General features: G+C 40.3%; 1 protein-coding gene and 1 pseudogene across 2 annotated transcripts in view; one reads left to right on the top strand and one right to left on the bottom strand.

The window, feature by feature from the left end:
- Positions 1-1,452: 1,452 nt before the first annotated feature.
- LOC107720745 (serine protease 23-like) lies at positions 1,453-2,610 on the top strand (annotated as a pseudogene).
- A 1,339-nt stretch (positions 2,611-3,949) lies between these two features.
- Positions 3,950-18,170, bottom strand: part of LOC107720747 (transmembrane protein 39A) — a 29,602-nt gene continuing 15,381 nt past the window's right edge. For both annotated transcript variants that reach the window (XM_016528572.1, XM_016528573.1), the window contains exons 5-9: positions 12,747-12,901; positions 10,647-10,974; positions 9,569-9,756; positions 9,221-9,341; positions 3,950-5,290 (exon numbers count right to left, since the gene is read on the bottom strand). In XM_016528572.1, coding sequence (XP_016384058.1) covers positions 5,054-5,290; positions 9,221-9,341; positions 9,569-9,756; positions 10,647-10,974; positions 12,747-12,901 — 1,029 coding nt within the window. In that variant the 3' untranslated portion in view covers positions 3,950-5,053. The remainder of the gene's footprint in view (positions 5,291-9,220; positions 9,342-9,568; positions 9,757-10,646; positions 10,975-12,746; positions 12,902-18,170) is intronic.

Below are 18,170 nucleotides of genomic sequence, written 5' to 3'. Positions count from 1 at the left end.
TTTTTTTCGGACATTCCATTCATTCCTATGGCCGGGTCAAAATGAATGTAATACTTGTGGGTGTAATACTTTTTTTATTACACCCACATAGAATCCTCGAATCGACTCAAATTTTTGTGTGTGTGCTCCATGCTCAAGTGTGACAAAATTAAATTAAAAAAAATCTGCAGTTTTTTCGTAAATTCCATGCTTTTCCAGTGGCGGGTCAAAATGACCCAAGGGACGGATGAGGGTTTTAATCATGTCCATGTGAAAGATCTGAAAGTGTTCTGGGTTTGTATTACAGGGATCCTAACTCTGAATAATATCATATCTATTTTGTAACCATGGTAATTTCAGTTCTGTAGTACATCTGAACGGTTTGTGAAGTCACCAATAAACTCTGTTTTCATTGCTGTCATAGAAACGGGTATTTTCTCAGTCATCCTTCAAAAATATTTCCATGGATTCTGTCCCTGGTGAATAAAGAAAATTCCTGAACCTCTGAACACTGCAAGTTAACTCACTCACTAAATCAGCTGGCACTGAAAGTAGATTAATAATGTTTCAAAAAGCCTTTGCATTATTAATCTATTATGGCGCTTTTCCACTGCATGGTACGGCACGGCTCGGTACGGTTCACTTTTGGGGGTTTTTCCACTGGGTACAGTACCTGGTACTTTTTTTTAGTACCACTTCGGTTGGGGTTCCAAGTGAACCGTACCGTTACCAAAACGTGACGTGTAAACCCTGCTGATCACGGATTGGCCGAAGAGAATCGTCACTACCTGCGTCACTGAACTTGCGACACAAACACAAAAGAACCGCTAGATTTAAATCAGCACAGCCAGCGAAGGATCGAACGCAACTGTTTTGAACGAGCGCACTTTTTTTTTAACAACAAAAAAGTTTTGTTGTCTGTTGCGGAAGAACAGACGTTCCTCTCGTTGATAGCAGAGGAGTGGATCCAGCGAGAGCTTGATGGGGCGACGCGGAATGAAAAAGTTTTTTTTAGGAGTCGTGGTAGTAGAGGCGGCGTGACTATAACAACATCTGAATAATCCCGCCCACTCTAAAGCGGTACTGAACTGCAGTGGAACCGCAAACCGTGCCGAGCCAAACCGTGCCGTACCAAGCCGAGTCGTACCACGCAGTGGAAAAGCGCCATTAGACAGATCTCTGACCTTAGGCACAGAATATTTGTTTTGCAGCACCTGCTGTTGACCTCAGTAACAGAAATTTGAAACGGATTAATTGTGCAGAATTTTATATATGCATAGAATACATGAAGCATCTACTAAATGTGCCAAAATATGCAGTATACGACAGTGCACAGAGCAGTGAACACTGTATCCAACAATGCAATGCGACCTTGACCTTCTATGTCCAGTGTGGTCGATGAACTGAGATAATGTCTGTGGTGATTTATCTCGTTTGACTCATTTCTACTTCTATCTCAGGTTATTTGTCTTCATGGCGTCCACACTGCGATCCGCTTTACTCACTCTTGTGCTGCTGCTCTGCTCGGCGTCAGGATCATCCCAGCGGCTCTTGTGGCCCATTTAGCATGTGCCTGTGGTTTGGCCCCAGCAGACCGAGGAACGGCCACCTCCTCACTTCCTGCAGCCGGCTCAGCTCGAGGTTACCTCTTCCTGCGGTCTGGAGTGCCACAAGCGAGACCCTCAGCCCAGCTACTGGGACCTGCGGCAGTTCCTGTCCTATGAAACGCTGCACTCCAAAGGCCAGCTAACCGAGACCAGTGGGCATTTATGGATTTGATGCAAATGCCTTCTACAAGACACCTGCTGGTCGCTCCAGAAGCAAACGTCAGATCTTTGGCCACGATAGTTGCTTCAGTATTGTTGACCAGTACTTCCTGTTGAACTACCCCGTCTCCACTGCAGTCAAGTTGCCAACCGGGTGCTCTTGTACGTTAGTGGGTGATCGGCACGTCCTCACAACAGCGCACTGCATTCACGATGGCAAGAACGGAGTTCTTATGTGAAAGGAGCCCAAAGGTTGAGAGTGGGTTTCCTGAAACCACAGCAGAAAGATATGTTGGGCAGAAACAGCACAAACACCAGACCTGACAAGATGAGGTTTCAGTGGATCAGAGTGAAGCGCACACACGTACCGAAGGGCTGGATAAAGGGCACTGCTAATGACATTGGCATGGATTATGACTACGCATTACTGGAGCTCAAGAAGGCCCACAAATGGAGGCACATGAAACTGGGTATTAGCCCCACAGCCAAGCAACTGCCTGGAAAGCGGGTGCAGTTTTCTGGGTTTGACAACAACCGGCCGGGTCAGCTGGTGTACCGCTTCTGCGAGGCCGGGGACGAATCCTACGACCCCCTGTACCAACACTGCGATGCTCAACCAGGCGCCAGCGGCTCTGGAGTCTATGCCCGCATGTGGAATCGCAGACGTCAGCGCTGGGAGCGAAAAGTAATCGGGATCATCTCTGAAAACCAGTGGGTGGACCTTAGCGGCACGCCTCAAGAGTTCAACGTGGGCGTGCGCATCACTCCACTTAAATTTGCCCAAATCTGCTACTGGATCAAGGGAAACTACGTAGACTGCAGAGAAGGTTGAGCAGAAGCGGACTGCTTTGTGTTCACTTCATTAGCACATAAGATACTATTATTTCACACAGGAAAGTTGAATAGTCCAACAATATACAAGAACATGTTGAAGCATCAATACCTAATAGAACTACTTGGCTTAAAAATACTTTTAACACTTGTTTAGCCATACAATCAGCCATATCTTGTACAAAAGAACAAAAGTGTTTTGCTAAATTGTCTTAAAGGGGTCATCGGATGCAAAATTCACTTTACATGTTGTTTGAACATAAATGTGCGTTGGAAGTGTGTGTACACATGACATAGTTCTGCACAGGCCGCTCCCACGATAGTTGATTGACACTAGCGTCTTACCTTAAACCCGCCTTGAGTGAGCCGAGAGCTGTCCGCCATTGTGTCGTCTCCGGTGCAGGGGAAGACAAGAATGTCTCCGATTAAGCGATTGAAGCGTTTTGTTGTTGGATGTAATAATGAACATAGCAGTCGTCATTTACTTCCAACATTTGAGCCACTGAAGACGCAGAGGATTACCGTTACTTTCGTTTTTGAAGGGAATGCACCGATCCCCGATCTGCCTAAATGCATTTAAGTTCGCGCGAATCATTCATGATCCAGCTTCATCGACAGAAGTAGTGAGTATAACGTTTTTTTTTTACGAATCTTTTTAAATCGCCTTTCCTAATATGTGCTAGTTAGCAAGTTTCGCGGCTGAAGTTTACAGTCTGCTCATCACCCCATGGAAGAGAGGGGCGGGGTCAACAGAGCTCATTAGCATTTAAAGCAACATGGGACTAAAACGGCGTGTCGAAAACAGCTGATTTTGACAAGGTAAAAAGGGTGTTTTTTACACTACCATTGTGAAATTTTAACCAAAGTATGTTATAAACTTTTCAATAAGACCCTAAAGAATCATATCAACTTGGCATCGGGGCATCCGATGACCCCTTTAAGCAAGGTCAGGGTTAAAAAATGTTCTCCATTGCCAGCCATTCAAACGTAGCATATTTAATTTCAGTGTCTGTTTTGTTTTATTTTAAAGGCTTTTAAGAAATATTTTCCATCTGCTGCCTTTGATATCACAGTTCGGGACAGTCACTAGTGAAGAGCTTGAGACTGTGAAGGACTGGAGACAAAAAAAAGGCACAGATGTCACCTTGTTCTGTACATAGCACTGATGCAACTGGCACCGTTTCTGTTTTCTATAGTGTGGGCTGCAACCTGTTGACTAAAGGTGCTTGGTTATGTGGAAATGTCATGCATTGCTATGTCTGAGAACTACTGTATGAGATACTGCTTTTACAGGCATTTGTTTCCCTGTAGTGGTCATAGACAGTTCTACACATCCATACACACTGTAAATCAAAAGACATGAGTGGATCAGCTCCTGATCGGCACTTTTGACATTTATTCATTCATTGGCACTAATCATTTTGAGAATTTTAATGCCCACTGTTATGCACAACACATTAAAAGCCTTTGCAAAAAATAAAAGCACCAGTCATGAATGAGAAATGGCTGCAGGAACCGCTCAGATTAGACAATGCGTGTAATATACAATTATTTCTTTTTAAAAAGGCATGTCGCTTGTCGAGAACATGTCTAGCTCATATTTCACCTGAACATAAGAAAATGGAGCTTATTTTTAAGGCTTTTGGCACTTTCACATGTAGCACCCCTCAAATTCTTATTACTCTAATATGAAAAACAAATATACTGTGATAACGTAAAGAAAATCTTAATGGTTTAATTATCTTGATCATTTCTTATTTTTATCTTGGGGTGAGATAAGAACCAGATATTTCATGACCGTTTTCGTGGTAACGATGATCCACCAACAGATCTGAGAAAAATGGGCACCTGAGCTGTTTTTGTCTTTTATTCCAGATGTCGTCTGTACTTTGAAACAAAGCAGTTTTGTAAAATACTGCAAATCTGACAGTCCACAGGCTCTGCCCAGAGCACACTAGCCACGCCCACTCCAATGGCCCACGGCCCCTTGGGAGTTGGCACAGAGTAAACATCAAAAGAAAATTAAGGATGCTAATCACTCAAGCTTTAAAAATAGATCCTGTCGGTACTGTTTTTCTACAAAGTTTGATTGAAACAAAGTGGACAAATATACTATGAACAGATAATACTCGTAAAACACAGTAACAGTGGAAATGATCAAACAGCACTCAATGAACTGGACTTTCCAGTCCTTCGTCATGATTGGTTGGCATTAGCTCTTCTAGTTCTTTTTCTTTTCAATCTTTAGCTATATTTGGACGTCATGTGAGATGCGGGCTACAAAAGGATTTGACAAGTATGTCGTAAAGGTAATGCCCATCTTCTTGTTGTGTGTAACGGTATACAAAATAAAATATTTTATTAAATAGATACAAACGTTGCATGAAAATAGACTATCAAAAGCAACAGAAGTTCCCAGTCTCTCCCTGACTCAATATTGTCTCAGGGATCCGGCTTTATCTCCTTGCTCGGTTTCACTATGACTTAATGTCCAGACCGCTGCTGCCGAGCGGGTACGAATACGCCTTACCCAGCACGATACGGTCCCGCAGCAGCTTGAACAGCACGTAATAGTTGCAGAAGAGGATAAGGCCCAGTGAGAGCGTGTGGTTCCAGCGCTCCGAGCGCAGCAGTGAGTAAAGCTGATACAGTATCACGCTTGACTCAATCCCGATGAGAAGGTTCAAGATCCGCAGCGGCTTATGGAACAGAAACTACACAGAAGAAAACAAAATCAGCATCAATCACATGGGCAGCGAACACATCGCAGTATGATCCACAGAGCTTGGGGAACTTAAGATCAGTAAATAAAGACCGTGCCGATGGCTAACACAACACATGATCAAAACTCTCATCGTCACTCAACTAACATCAGTTCATCATCAAAACCAGTGGTTCCCAGCCAGGTTTCTGGAGCCCCACTGCACATTACACATGTATCCTTCATCAAACACACCTGATTCAGGTCATTAGCTCATTAACACTAGAAGCGCCACAGGGTAAATTTTACCCGTGGCTGTTTTTCAAATGTACATAACAGATTTGAAAAAAAACATTCAAGTCTCCCAGTCATTGACTTTTACTAAAATTATGTAATTTACAATCCAATGTTGTTAAAAAATGTTTAGATAAAACCAGATAAAAAAAACGGGGCATTTATACCTATAAGCGCAGCACCTGTTTTGAAAAATTGCCGTATTACTGCTTTCCACTGAGACAAGATGTGAAAGTACAGAGTAAAACCAGTGATGACGATTGTCAAGAAACAGGAAAGAAATTTACGATAACAAAGTCCGTCAAAATCTTTTCTAAAGCTGGTGTCTTTTACTAGCCAATTCAAATTGACAGTAACACTTCAGTTTAGGGACCAATTCTCACTATTAACTAGTTGCTTATTAGTATGCATATTACTAGCAAGTATTAGTAAATTAGGAGTTTGAGGCAAAAGTCATAGTTAGTTAATAGTGAGAATAATATAAAGTGTGACCTTAAAATGAAGTTTGACCAAATTGACAATGGTATCTTAAATCACACTGTTGTTGCTAAAATCTTGCCCTCTTCTGGCAGAGGTCTGTCAAACTCACTGATTAAGAATGGAAGCAGAGATGTAAAGTGTACCTGAAACCATAATTGAGCAAAAGTACAGATACCTTACAGCGAAAATGACTCCATTACAAGTTACAAATCACCAATTACAAAACGACTTGAGTAAAAGTCTAAGAGTATCTGATTTTACCAGTATTTAATTATTTTACTCATACTGAATGTATAGGCTCAAATATGCAATAGTCCTTAACATCTAAAAGAAATGCCAGTGAAAAACAAGAAAAGTTGATTTGTGAGGAGAGCAATCATATTTATTTTGTATAATCAAAATAAAACTGAACACCTTAAAATTCCAAGAAATCTATGTCAACACAAGCGCCTCTTAAACGTCTACGAACATTCAAGTCTCAGTGAAGCACAAGTGCTCAAAAAGGGCATAAGTAAACCAATATCCTTTCAAAAATGTAGTGAAGTAGAGAGTAAGTTGCTAATATACCTTTGATACTCAGTAAATCTACAAAGAAGCCAAAAAGATACTCAAGTACAATAACTAATTACATTTACTCCAATACTTTACACCTCTGGTTTTAACATTGTACATTTCTAGGCAACGCCTTTCACTCACTGATTTAACGGTTATCAGTTTCATAAATAAAGTCAAAATGACTAGAAAAAGGTGATTTATGAAAGGTAGGTATTATAAACACTAAATGCCATGAGTGATGGAGAGTCTGATGGTAAGTTATGCGTCCTGGGTCGGCTCAGCATCTGACGGCTCATCTGACAGTGATCTAGATATCATATTTACATGTTTTAGCCTCACGTTACTCTAATTGGTCAAACTTTGGTTTAATTATTTAATTTTTGTCTTGCCATATCGTTTATTGTTGTTACTGTGTTGAATAAAACCTTTTTTTTTATTACCTTTGATTACTTTGATTACACAAAGTTTAATGGTGTTGTTCTCTTATTCAAATTATAAATTATATAACTAAACAAATTAATAAATATTTAGGTGAAGCTGTGCGCTTGAATTTTTCATCGCATCATCCTATGCAGTGTGGTGAATTATTATTGCTCATTATTGTCTATAGGCTGTTTTAGTAATTCATAGCATGGGGTATCTTAATATATTGATTAATGACATTGTATTATAATATTAAACCACCCAAATATTTAGGCTACTACCTTCTAATTTCCGTTGTCAGTGCAGACTTTTTTTTTTAGCTTAGGCTACTGATCATTATGGATCAGTGTAGCCTGCATTAAAAAGTCTTGAACATAAAACAACAGGATAAAAATATAGTTGATGACTAGACATAATAATTTCATGACTCTAGACACTTCTTTGTGAAGACAGTAGCATAATACAGAAAAATAATATGTTCTTTAGCCATATAAATACAGTTGCCATGTGCGTGGGTAAAATTTACCCGCTGGCACTTTTAGGTATACAGCAACCCCTGGCGGTTCTAGTGTTAAGAGACTCCAAGACCTGAAATGTGTGTCACACAAAGGAGACATGCAAAATGTGCAAGGTTGGAACATGGTTGGGAACAAGTGATCTAAATCAGGGTTCCTCAAATCCAGCCATGCAGAGTTTAAATCCAACCCTAATCAAACATACCATATTAAGCTAATCAAGCTCTTTCAGAGTTACTAGAAAATTACAGGTATGTGAATCAGGTTTTGAGCTGAGCTTTGCAGAACCGGATCTGAGGAACCCTGATCTAATGACAGCAGAGTAACAGACAAACCCTTTTCTATTTATTAATGCAGATGTTTTATCACAATGTATTGTCTGATAATCCATCTGCATGGTTTGTTGAATAACGTTGAATAAAGTTAAGTTTGTTTTCTTTGAGCACAAAAAGGATTCTCGTAGCTTCGTAAAATTACGGTTGTACCAATGATGTCACATGGACCGTTTTAACGATGTCCTTACTACGTTTCTGTGCCTTGACCGTGGTAGGACCCTTGCTGTCTATGGAGTGTCAGAAAGCGCTCGGATTTCATCAAAAATATCTTAATGTGTGTTCTGAAGATGAACGAAGAACTTACGGGTTTGGAACGACATAATGACAGAATTTTCATTTTTGGGTGAACTATAGGGCTGGGACAATAAATCGATGCATCGCAAATCTAGAAATTATTCTGCATCGATTCTGAGATTTTCCGAAGGCATCGCGATTCTCTCTTGAATCGATTCTGAGCTTAGTTTTTAACAGCAGATGGCACTGCATGCTTTAGAAATAGCCATATTCTGCTTGCTTCCAGTTCCTCACACACGCACCATTTGAACTAGGGCTGTCACGATTCGTCGATTTTATTTGACTATTCGATTTTTAAAAATCCTCGACTTCATTTTGCTCGTGTCGACTAACCGGCAAAATACCGGAAGTGCCGCATTTCACGGACGAGAATCCATAAAACACATTAGACTGTTTCCCAAGGCTGCATGATATATTAAACCCATTTAAAAATCATAATTAAGCATAATTGTGAATTCACAAACGCTACGATTTAATTAAATAATTATATGCGATGCAGTTCTAATACAGTATATGCACTTTAATTATTTACATGCGTGTAGGTTAAGTACATGCGTCACACAGCGGCTCTGTTCACAGTAGTTCCACAGGAACTGTTATCATTTACATGTGTGGAGCGTCTCAAACTCCCATCTCTGCATGTTGTTGTGAGTTTGGGTTTATTATAACATTCATCTGGGAACGCAACGTGCGCCATTTCATAGGATTTGTAAGGTAAATCATTTATAAATCTACGCAAAAGCCGATGTGCAAGTACATTTAACCACTTACATTACTCAGCCGAACGCGAAAGCACTCTTCTTCATGAGCATTTGAGTGCGGTTAAAAACTAGCCTAGAGCGCCATCTGCTGTTAAAAACTAAGCTCAGAATCGATTCGAGAGAGAATCACGATGCATTTCGATAATCTCAGAATCGATCCACGAATCGCGATGCATTGATTTATTGTCCCAGCCCTAGTGAACTATTCCTTTAATTTGTGGGTAAACATTCATTTGCATTCATGTCATCATACTAAGTTAAAGGACGAGAAATGACAGATACTCACATAAAACCTGGCATGCGAGACGTCGGAGGGCAAGGCCACATTATACGGCCCAACAGCCTTATAAAGACAGCGACTGTGACGCACCAGGACTCCCTGAGGCCAGATGGTGCTCTCAGACCAGCTGAACACATACCAAAGAGAAGAGCAACGTCATGACATCATAAACACCCATAACACTGCTGATATTCTGTTTGTAAAGTGTCCTGCAAGCGAAGAACTTTACTTCGAAACTATGTCTAAACTACATAAGTTGAGAGCTGAACCTCCAATGAATCGATCAAAAGGAACATTCATTCATTTCTGATTCACCGAAGGTGTTCTGTGACATGTGATGGAGAAACAACTCACATGTGCTGCGGTGTATTGCTGTAGGATCCGTGTTCCAGCCTCTGCCAGCTGCCCAAATGCGCAGCGGAACGATGCAGCAGGTCACAGTAACTGGGTGGCAGCAGCTGACTCATCAACATCACAAACGCATTGATCCACACCATGATCAGGTGCTCACATGACCAGCGCATGTCGTAGTACTGCGTGCTCTGGAAAACATGGAACATAAGGAGTGTAAAACCACAAGCTCCAATCTGACTGGCTGTTACGCACTTCTGCACAGGATTGTGTCACTATCTTTGACCCTTTAACATGTTAATAGCAACAGCTGCGCCTCCCAGTTCATTCTGTTAAAAGCACCACCGCTTACAAAGTACTGTCTCACTAATCTACCTCACTGATTGAGTAGTTGGCTGTTTGGTTGGGTAGGGATAGGATGCTGCTCTGGCTGGACTGCTGCACCATTATATTTCCACTGCATTTTTCCATCCCTGTCTATTACTGTGCATCAATGATGATTGCTTTCAGACAAACACGGTTCCAAATACCACATAAACATGAAGTAGACTTTATAAAATTCATTTTTAAATAAAAATAAATTCTGTCACCAATGACATCACCCATGTTGTTCCCACAGTGAACTATCCCTCTAAAAAAAATGGGCTGGTAACTACATGTACATAGGAGTGGTCGCCGTGATTTTGCCAAGACAGACATGTTCCTGGATCAACATCTTTTGATGATCCTGGATCAACATCATTGTCCAAAAATATAGACTTAACTCAATCCCTACCCCTAAACCTAACCCTACCCATAATTTATTCCTAAAATCAGTGGTAAATGATAGCTGATTAACAAGGGTGTAGAAGCACCTAACCCTGACTTTAAGCCTAAAACAGATATTTCCTGAAAAGTTATATCTCAATTCTGATTGGTTGATTGGAATGTTGTTCCAGGATCAACTTGTTGTACTTGGTGAAATCACGCTCACCACATAGGAGTTTGAACCCCTGCAAGAACAATCACTATTCTGTCTTTGATCAAGCTGCAGAGTGACTTGAACAGTCCATTCAACGACTACTGTCTGAGGATGTCTCACCCTGACAAAGCACAGCGGTAGGAAGGCCACATAATAAGCACTGAAGAGCGAATTGAAGAGCACTTCCTTGATGCGGCGGTTAAAGTCGGTCTTGAGCTCCTCGACTTCACTGCGGATGAGCTCAGGTGAAGGCGGGCAGGTGTGTGTGGGGATGTTTGCAGGGCTGGAGAACTGCTCACGCAGGTTTTCACGCAGCAGTGTGAGGAAGTCTTTGGGCTGCAGCAGAGGCCCGTCGGACCCATCCTGCTCTGAGAAGCTGCATTCGGGTGGAGTGGATTGAGCTCGACCCTCCTGATGGAAGCAGCAGAGCGGCACATAAACACCGAACCTGAATCAGAGACAGAATATGAAGATTAAACAACAACAAACTAAACCAATACAGCTGCAAGTAGAAACAAGAACAAGAGCACCAGTGGCAGAACCATTAGCATCCCACGGCCTCTGACTTATGATTTTTCCAGCCATTTGTGACTAGTGGATAAGGATTTTAATTTATTTTTATTTTTTTAATGATAGCGGTTACACTCACAAAAATCAGTTTGCTACAGATAAAATCTTTCAGAGATAATCATAACTAAAATGATTTACATGGTATTCAATTGGTTTTCCCTGAACACTGACTGACAAGTTCAGTGGATTTGTCTATATTTTCTGAAATATACTTTTAGAAATTCAGTGTTCAAAGGCTATGAAAAGATCAAACATCTTACGTCTGACCAGTAAGTACCACCGTAACCAAACATGCGGGGACACGGAGACAATCATACGTGTAGTTTCATAAAGAAAACACACTGCTCACTTTCTAATTGACATCTTAAACAGCAACTTCATCAGGATGATTAATAAAAAAAAAAAAACGAAATGTTTCTGAAGACCAGACTGAACAAGATTGGAGTCAAACTTTATAACTTCATAAGAAAGGTAGTGAAAATAACTAAGCAAATCTATTCAAAATTGCAGAAATGGACCTGCAGAATGACATTAATATACAGAGCCCAGCAGCATGACTGCAGGCCCAAGATATTCCAAAGTTATCTGTCACTTTACAAAAAGGAAACTCAAAAGTCAGCCAAAAACAAAAAGGCTCCTTCAGCCTGGGGCCCGTTCTTCGTACGTCGCTTATTACATCCGAGATGAAATGTCACATTCAAGATGATATCATCGCGCTAATCAGGATCTGGCTAATTCGGTTCTTCGAACACAGCTGTTGTTGATGATTAGTATGGCTGGATTGAGTTATCTGAGATAATTGCGCGTTCATGTGTTGGTTTAAAAGGGGCTATGTATCGATACTCGAAACCACGATCAACAATGCAGCGATTAGCTGGCGGCAAGACAACAACGTAATGACATCATATAATAAAAAAAACACCTGACGAAAAACTTGACAAATTTTTGGACGATTGGCAGGCGGCAAGACAGCAACGTAATGACATCATATAATTAAAAAAGACACCTGACGAAAAACTTCGTCTTTTATAAGGAAACAGCCAAGCGAACAAAACTACATAAATGTTATAATAGATAAATGAAATGTGCACTGCTTTTATTTTATTTAAATTGTTTACAATTATTTATATTCACGATTTCTAATTTTTGTACAGGCAGACTCGAATACAATTATAAAGTAATAATTTTATGACAAATAAATATTTCAGTGAGTAAAACTGGCTGTGTATATAGTATTAAACACTACACAACATTATTATATTATCGTTAAACTAATTTTTAAATGATTATTATTTTAAATTATTGTCCCTTGATCAGTAGGATACTCTTGTAATAAAGCAGTGGTAGCGGACAGATTTTAAGTATCAATTCTGCTTAAAAAAGGTGCAATCTAATCCTGTTTACATGAAATAAGCCTGCTCCCGAGCAAGTTTAAGCTTATGGACCTGTTGCTATGACAGCAACTCCGGGATGAGCTTCGAAGAACCAAATAATCCAAGATCAAGCGAAATCGTCAACAATCAAATCAAGCTAACTGAGTTAGCGATGTACGAAGAACGGACCCCTGATCTGTCCATGGCATCCAGAGCATGATAATAACAGGGACTTTTATTGACTGGAATTCCCCAGCATGATAGTCTGGAGACTCACGGATATCCCAGGAAGAGCAGGTTGAGTACAGAGTAATTGTCGAAGAGGTTGACGAGGGTCCAGCATAAAACCCATCCACACAACGTCAGCAGGATCAAGCGGGTCACAATCAGAGCCACGTACCAGACAAGAGATGATGGACACGCCAGAGAAGCCTGAAACATGACACACAAAATCTTTATTTGGAGGAAACAGTGAAAAACGTTCAGCTCACAGTGAATGATGATCATCATGTAAATGTCACTACAATTACCACAGAAACCCTGGTTCAAACTTCCTCCTGCGCACACATGCACACACACCCACTGAGGGAAAGCCACATACAAATACGTTACAAACCAACATTCCCTCTGAGCTACAAACACTGTCAATGCTGTTAGACACTCATGGAGCACTGCCCAACCAATCAGATTCAAGGGCCACAACTTAGGGCTGGGCGATATAGCTAAAAAATGTATCAACGATATAATGTTTCATATCGTTCGGTATCGATAATTGACATTTTTTATAACCTTTTTTTTTTAAACAAAGAGCAATAGAAATAAATGTTTAAATTTAACCACTGTATTTTTAAATTAACCCAATTTATTGTCATGTTTGGTTCGATTAAAACGAACCCTGGTGCGATTGCTCTGTTAGTGCGGTTCGTTTGAGTAAGTGTGAATGAACGCTGCCATCCAAACCCTGGTGCGCACCAAACAAACTCTAGTGCGGTTCGAATGATATATGAATGCAACTCGGACCAAATACTTCTAAACAAACCAAAAACAGGAAGTAATGACAAGATGCGACATGCTTTGACGACGCGGTGTAACCAAAACAAAATGAGCAGAGGGCAAACGTGGAGCAACGATGAGGTAAAGTGCCTTTTATGACCTCCTTGTGAGTTTGCAGGTGGTGAAAATAAAAGTATATGTACACGCAAGAATGAGCGCGCTTAGTGGCGCTGAGCGGATTGATCGGTTAACCCTCAATCGGCCCTTGGGGTCAATATGACCCCAATCAACTTAGTTTGACAGACACATGTACTCTCTCTCACCCACACACACAGATGTATGTACTCTCTCTCACCCACACACACAGACACATGTACTCTCTCTCACCCACACACACAGACACATGTACTCTCTCTCTCACCCACACACACACACACACAGACAGACACATGTACTCTCTCTCTCACCCACACACACACACACACAGACAGACATGTACTCTCTCTCTCTCACCCACACACACAGACAGACACATGTACTCTCTCTCTCACCCACACACACACACACAGACAGACACATGTTCTCTCTCTCTCTCTCTCTCTCAGGTATGATTGCCACAGATAGCATTTGTATCAAATTTGGCAAATGAAATCAGCCACAAATGCAGAACACATTTGAGATAGACCTAATGCATGCACATACTTCTGCATATTGCTGTTGGTTTTATTTCTTCCACATTCTAAGGACACCTTGTGGTGCCCAAACGAAGTACAAGAAGTGTAGCCTACATGATGCGCCTGTTGATAGTGTGGGATGAATGATTTAGATGGGCAATATGGCCAAAATCTTATTTAAATTTCAAGTGGGGGGTTGTTTCGGCTGGGAGCGCAATCTGTGATCGCATGCATTTGCTGAAGCTCCCGAAAGTGTGCAATCGCTTTCTTACGCGCGCTGTTTTTTAGGTTTCACTTTCAACGTATACAACGCATGTTTCAAAGATTCGGGATAGAAGGAGACACCAGTTACTGTAGAAGATTTGTCGCCTCGCGCCACTTCCCGTAATGGGTTCTCTTGGTGTAGACACGGCTTTAGATACGGATTAATCGGCTGATTAATCACACATCTTAGGCTGGTAATATCCAGAATTGGATCAAACAAAAGGTGTCAATGGGAACGGAGCTAGTGAAACACACACGCAATGCGTTATAGCCTAAAACATGCTTAATATTCGCGACAGACACCAACGATTCTATTCAGTGGAGATGCGTTCACGGTCAAATATCATTCAGCATTCATTTTGAAATTTTGCCAAATATTTTTTCTTGATTACAAGAAAAAAAACTATTGTTCTTGTTGTGATTCATTTCTTGTTTTTCATTTAATTCACAAGTTAAAACTGCAAATTAAATGGTTTCGTTTTTTTCTGCAGTCGAAGAAAGTAGGCCTATAGCCTAAATTGTCAGTGATTTCTGTCATTTTAAAGATTATCAAGAATAATTTTTTCCCGATCTGCAGTCTAATAAAAGTTAAGAAAATTAGCCTATAGATAGCCTACAGGCTAATTTCATTCTTTTAACTTCTTAAAATTTGTTTGAAGAATTTTAAATCAACTTCATAATAGGCTAGGCTAATGAATTTTCGTCATAAGCAATATACGAACATAACGAATACCCTAGCTATTCTATCAAACAAAATTTTCATAAAAAATCAAATCACGAATATGACAAACATTATATATATATTATATACAAGCCTAGGCTTGTAGGTATAATTTGGGATGTGCGCGGCGACTAATTTGACTGACGTTTAAAGGAAAGTTTTGTATCCGACTAGTCTAAAAGCAAGAAACCCCCAAAAGATGGTAAGAAAAAAAAAAACTCTGTGCGTGCGTGTAGCATATATAATAGCCTATATTTGAAATACTTAATCTATGAATCACACTGTCAAATCCCTCAGTGAATTCCGCTTGCCGCACACTTGCCTCGCGTTATCATCATTTCATTTTAGGCGGTCGTTAAAAAAATTAATAAATAAAAATACACTCAACGTTGGTCAAAGCATAGCTTATTTATTCAAATCAACTGGGGAAATGCAGAACAATGGAAAATCAATCAATCGTCTTTCGCATGGTCATTTTTGAACTCGCCGCAACTGACACGAAGAAAACGCATGTGAAGTCTGAGGTAAAAATTTAGTTTCCGGCCAAAAAAAACTTTTAAAAAAGGAAATTACAGTGCCTTGAATTCATTAAGTAATGTTTTATTTCATTTTAACCTGTAACTCGGGAAATGTAACGAAAAAAAAAGTTTTTACTTAAAGTCACCATGAAATCAAAATTTAAGTTTTTTGGGTGTTAGTTAGGGCTGTCGCGGTCAGGGAATTTCCCTTGCGGTAATTTTGAGTGGCTCAATAGCGCGGTATGCGGTTTTACCGCCATAAATATACATATATACATACACACACACACATATATTTGTGCGTCAGCCTGCGTCTGCCCCGACCCGATCCTGAAGCACTGGCGGCAATAATTAAAGTCCCCATGAAATCAAAATTAAAGTTTTTTGAGTGTTAGTATCAATGTGTTAGTCTTAAGGTTATCTATAAGGCAGTGTGCTCCAAAACGGTGACAAAATTCGCATTTAGAATATTTAAGCATTCAAAGCTTGCAGTTCGTCACTTCCGCAAAAAAGACCACAAAATGTATCGGAGCTATTTGAATTCTACACAGAATGCTATATCTTACAGCAATATGGATGAGATTGTGGTTGGCATACCCTGTCAAATACGGCTTTACAGAGCTCAACGGCTCTAGCCCAAGCTGTGATATAAACGAACGCTATTGGCTATTTTAAAAAGGGGCGGGGCTGCTTGATGTGTCCCACCCTGTCTTCCTGTTTCAGATAAAATGACGTTAACACAGAGTAATGCTGCGTGTTTCTAAGCATTTCAGGGGACCTTTAAAACCAATTAATTTTAAGCCCTGATTTTAGACACATGAGATAATATATTATTGTTTGACTAAACGTTTAAAAATAACGCTAGAAATGTTATAATTAAGGGAATTAAACACAGGCCTAGGCATTTGAAAATACATAATGAAATGTGTCTTTTTCAAGCAATAACTTCGAAAAGAAAAAGAAGCATCGGACTTATGCAAAACATATTCAAGACACCAATTCCTGTGACATTTATTAGGAACACCAACATAGCAGGAAAGCTAATGTTTTGTTATATTAAGCACAAACTAAGAAAAGTTTCGATAGCTAAAAGCACCGTGTTGTCCGCAGTGTTGTATTTGGTGGGGCGGGAGCAGCTGTGGGAGCGCGCTGTTTTTGTGAGTTGTTGATTTATTGAGGCTAAATCTTAATAACCAATCTTGCTAAATGGAGTAAACACACTTACGATCTCATTTCTGAGGTGTTCTGAGTAAATTATTTGTTATAAACCGATTCAGACAGTGATGTCTCGTGAGTTTAGTGTTGATTCAAATGAATCGGTTTAAAGGAGTCATTAGGTCACGAATCGGACATTAGCGCACATGTGGACGCGTTGTGTGCTAATCCCAGCTGTTAGTACATTGCAAAAATTTGTGTCAACACAGAAAACGCTTCACTGCACAGGATTTTTATTCCTTAACTGAAAGTGTGGTTTATGTCAGCTGCATGTGCGGAACGCTTGTCAGAGAGGTGACATGTTTTTTGAGCGCAACTCCCATGCGCCACATGAAACAAGGATTCGGTCTTATGACCTTTTACCATTTTAGTAATATGTCTGAGGAAGAGAGAGGGTTTGAAGACCCGAGAGGGGCTCTCTGCTCTTTCTCTCCTTCAGGTAACATGCGCAGCAGTCATTTACATCACTCATAAATCGCATTAACTGATCAAAAAAGGCTTTGGCGGGACAAAAATTTGTTTTGGCGGCCGCCAAAAAAATGTCAAAGCAGGAAAAACCCTGCATATGGGCCGGGGTAGTATGGGGGCCCGCCGAGCTGGGAGGAACTTTTAATTGAAACGAGGGAACGAATAGAGCCCTGCATGGGCCCGGCCCTTGTCCAACAGCTTATGAGAATTCTCGGCCCGAGTCCGACTGGATACCGTGTCTTTTTTCTCTCTCTCTTTCCTATTACACAGCTATTAAAGGCAGAGTAAGCGATTTCTGGTAGCCAGAGTATGCATCATTCGGAACTGCAAAGGGTCTACTTGTATTTGTGTGCACTCACAATATCAACAAAACCTTGTGCTTTTGTAAAATAAGGAAAGCAAACAGGATGCGCTTTGTCGTCTTGGTCTTGAGCAGGAGCGCTTCACCGACATGATAAATATAGCTATAGAATGCTTTAAATTACTATTTTGAAACGAAATAATTCAAATCGAAAACAAAAACTCTTTCATTATGTAATCCGTAAAGATGCATTTCTCTCTAAAGGCACGTCCAGTGAGGAGATGGCGAGTCAGGTTCGTCAAATTCATTTTTGCAACATTGACTCAGAAAACATTAGTTTATTAACAAATGATTCAAATATCCGCTTTTTTGGGCCGCTGTGCCAAATTGTGTTTGCATTCAGAAGCATACGGCAGCATTTTTGTGCCACGTTGAAAAATAACTAAATAAGATTAACGTCATAATATTTTAAAAAATAAAGTCAAAACTACGATAATAAAATCATGTTATATTGCGTGAAGTTAATGTGAAAATTCCACCTATAGGC

This window comes from Sinocyclocheilus rhinocerous, unplaced genomic scaffold (assembly GCF_001515625.1).
Source record: "Sinocyclocheilus rhinocerous isolate Xijiao unplaced genomic scaffold, SAMN03320098_v1.1 scaffold6292, whole genome shotgun sequence".
Classification (NCBI taxonomy): Eukaryota; Metazoa; Chordata; class Actinopteri; order Cypriniformes; family Cyprinidae; genus Sinocyclocheilus; species Sinocyclocheilus rhinocerous.
Note: the sequence above shows the minus strand (reverse complement) of the source record. Positions and strands in the feature narration are given on the sequence as shown.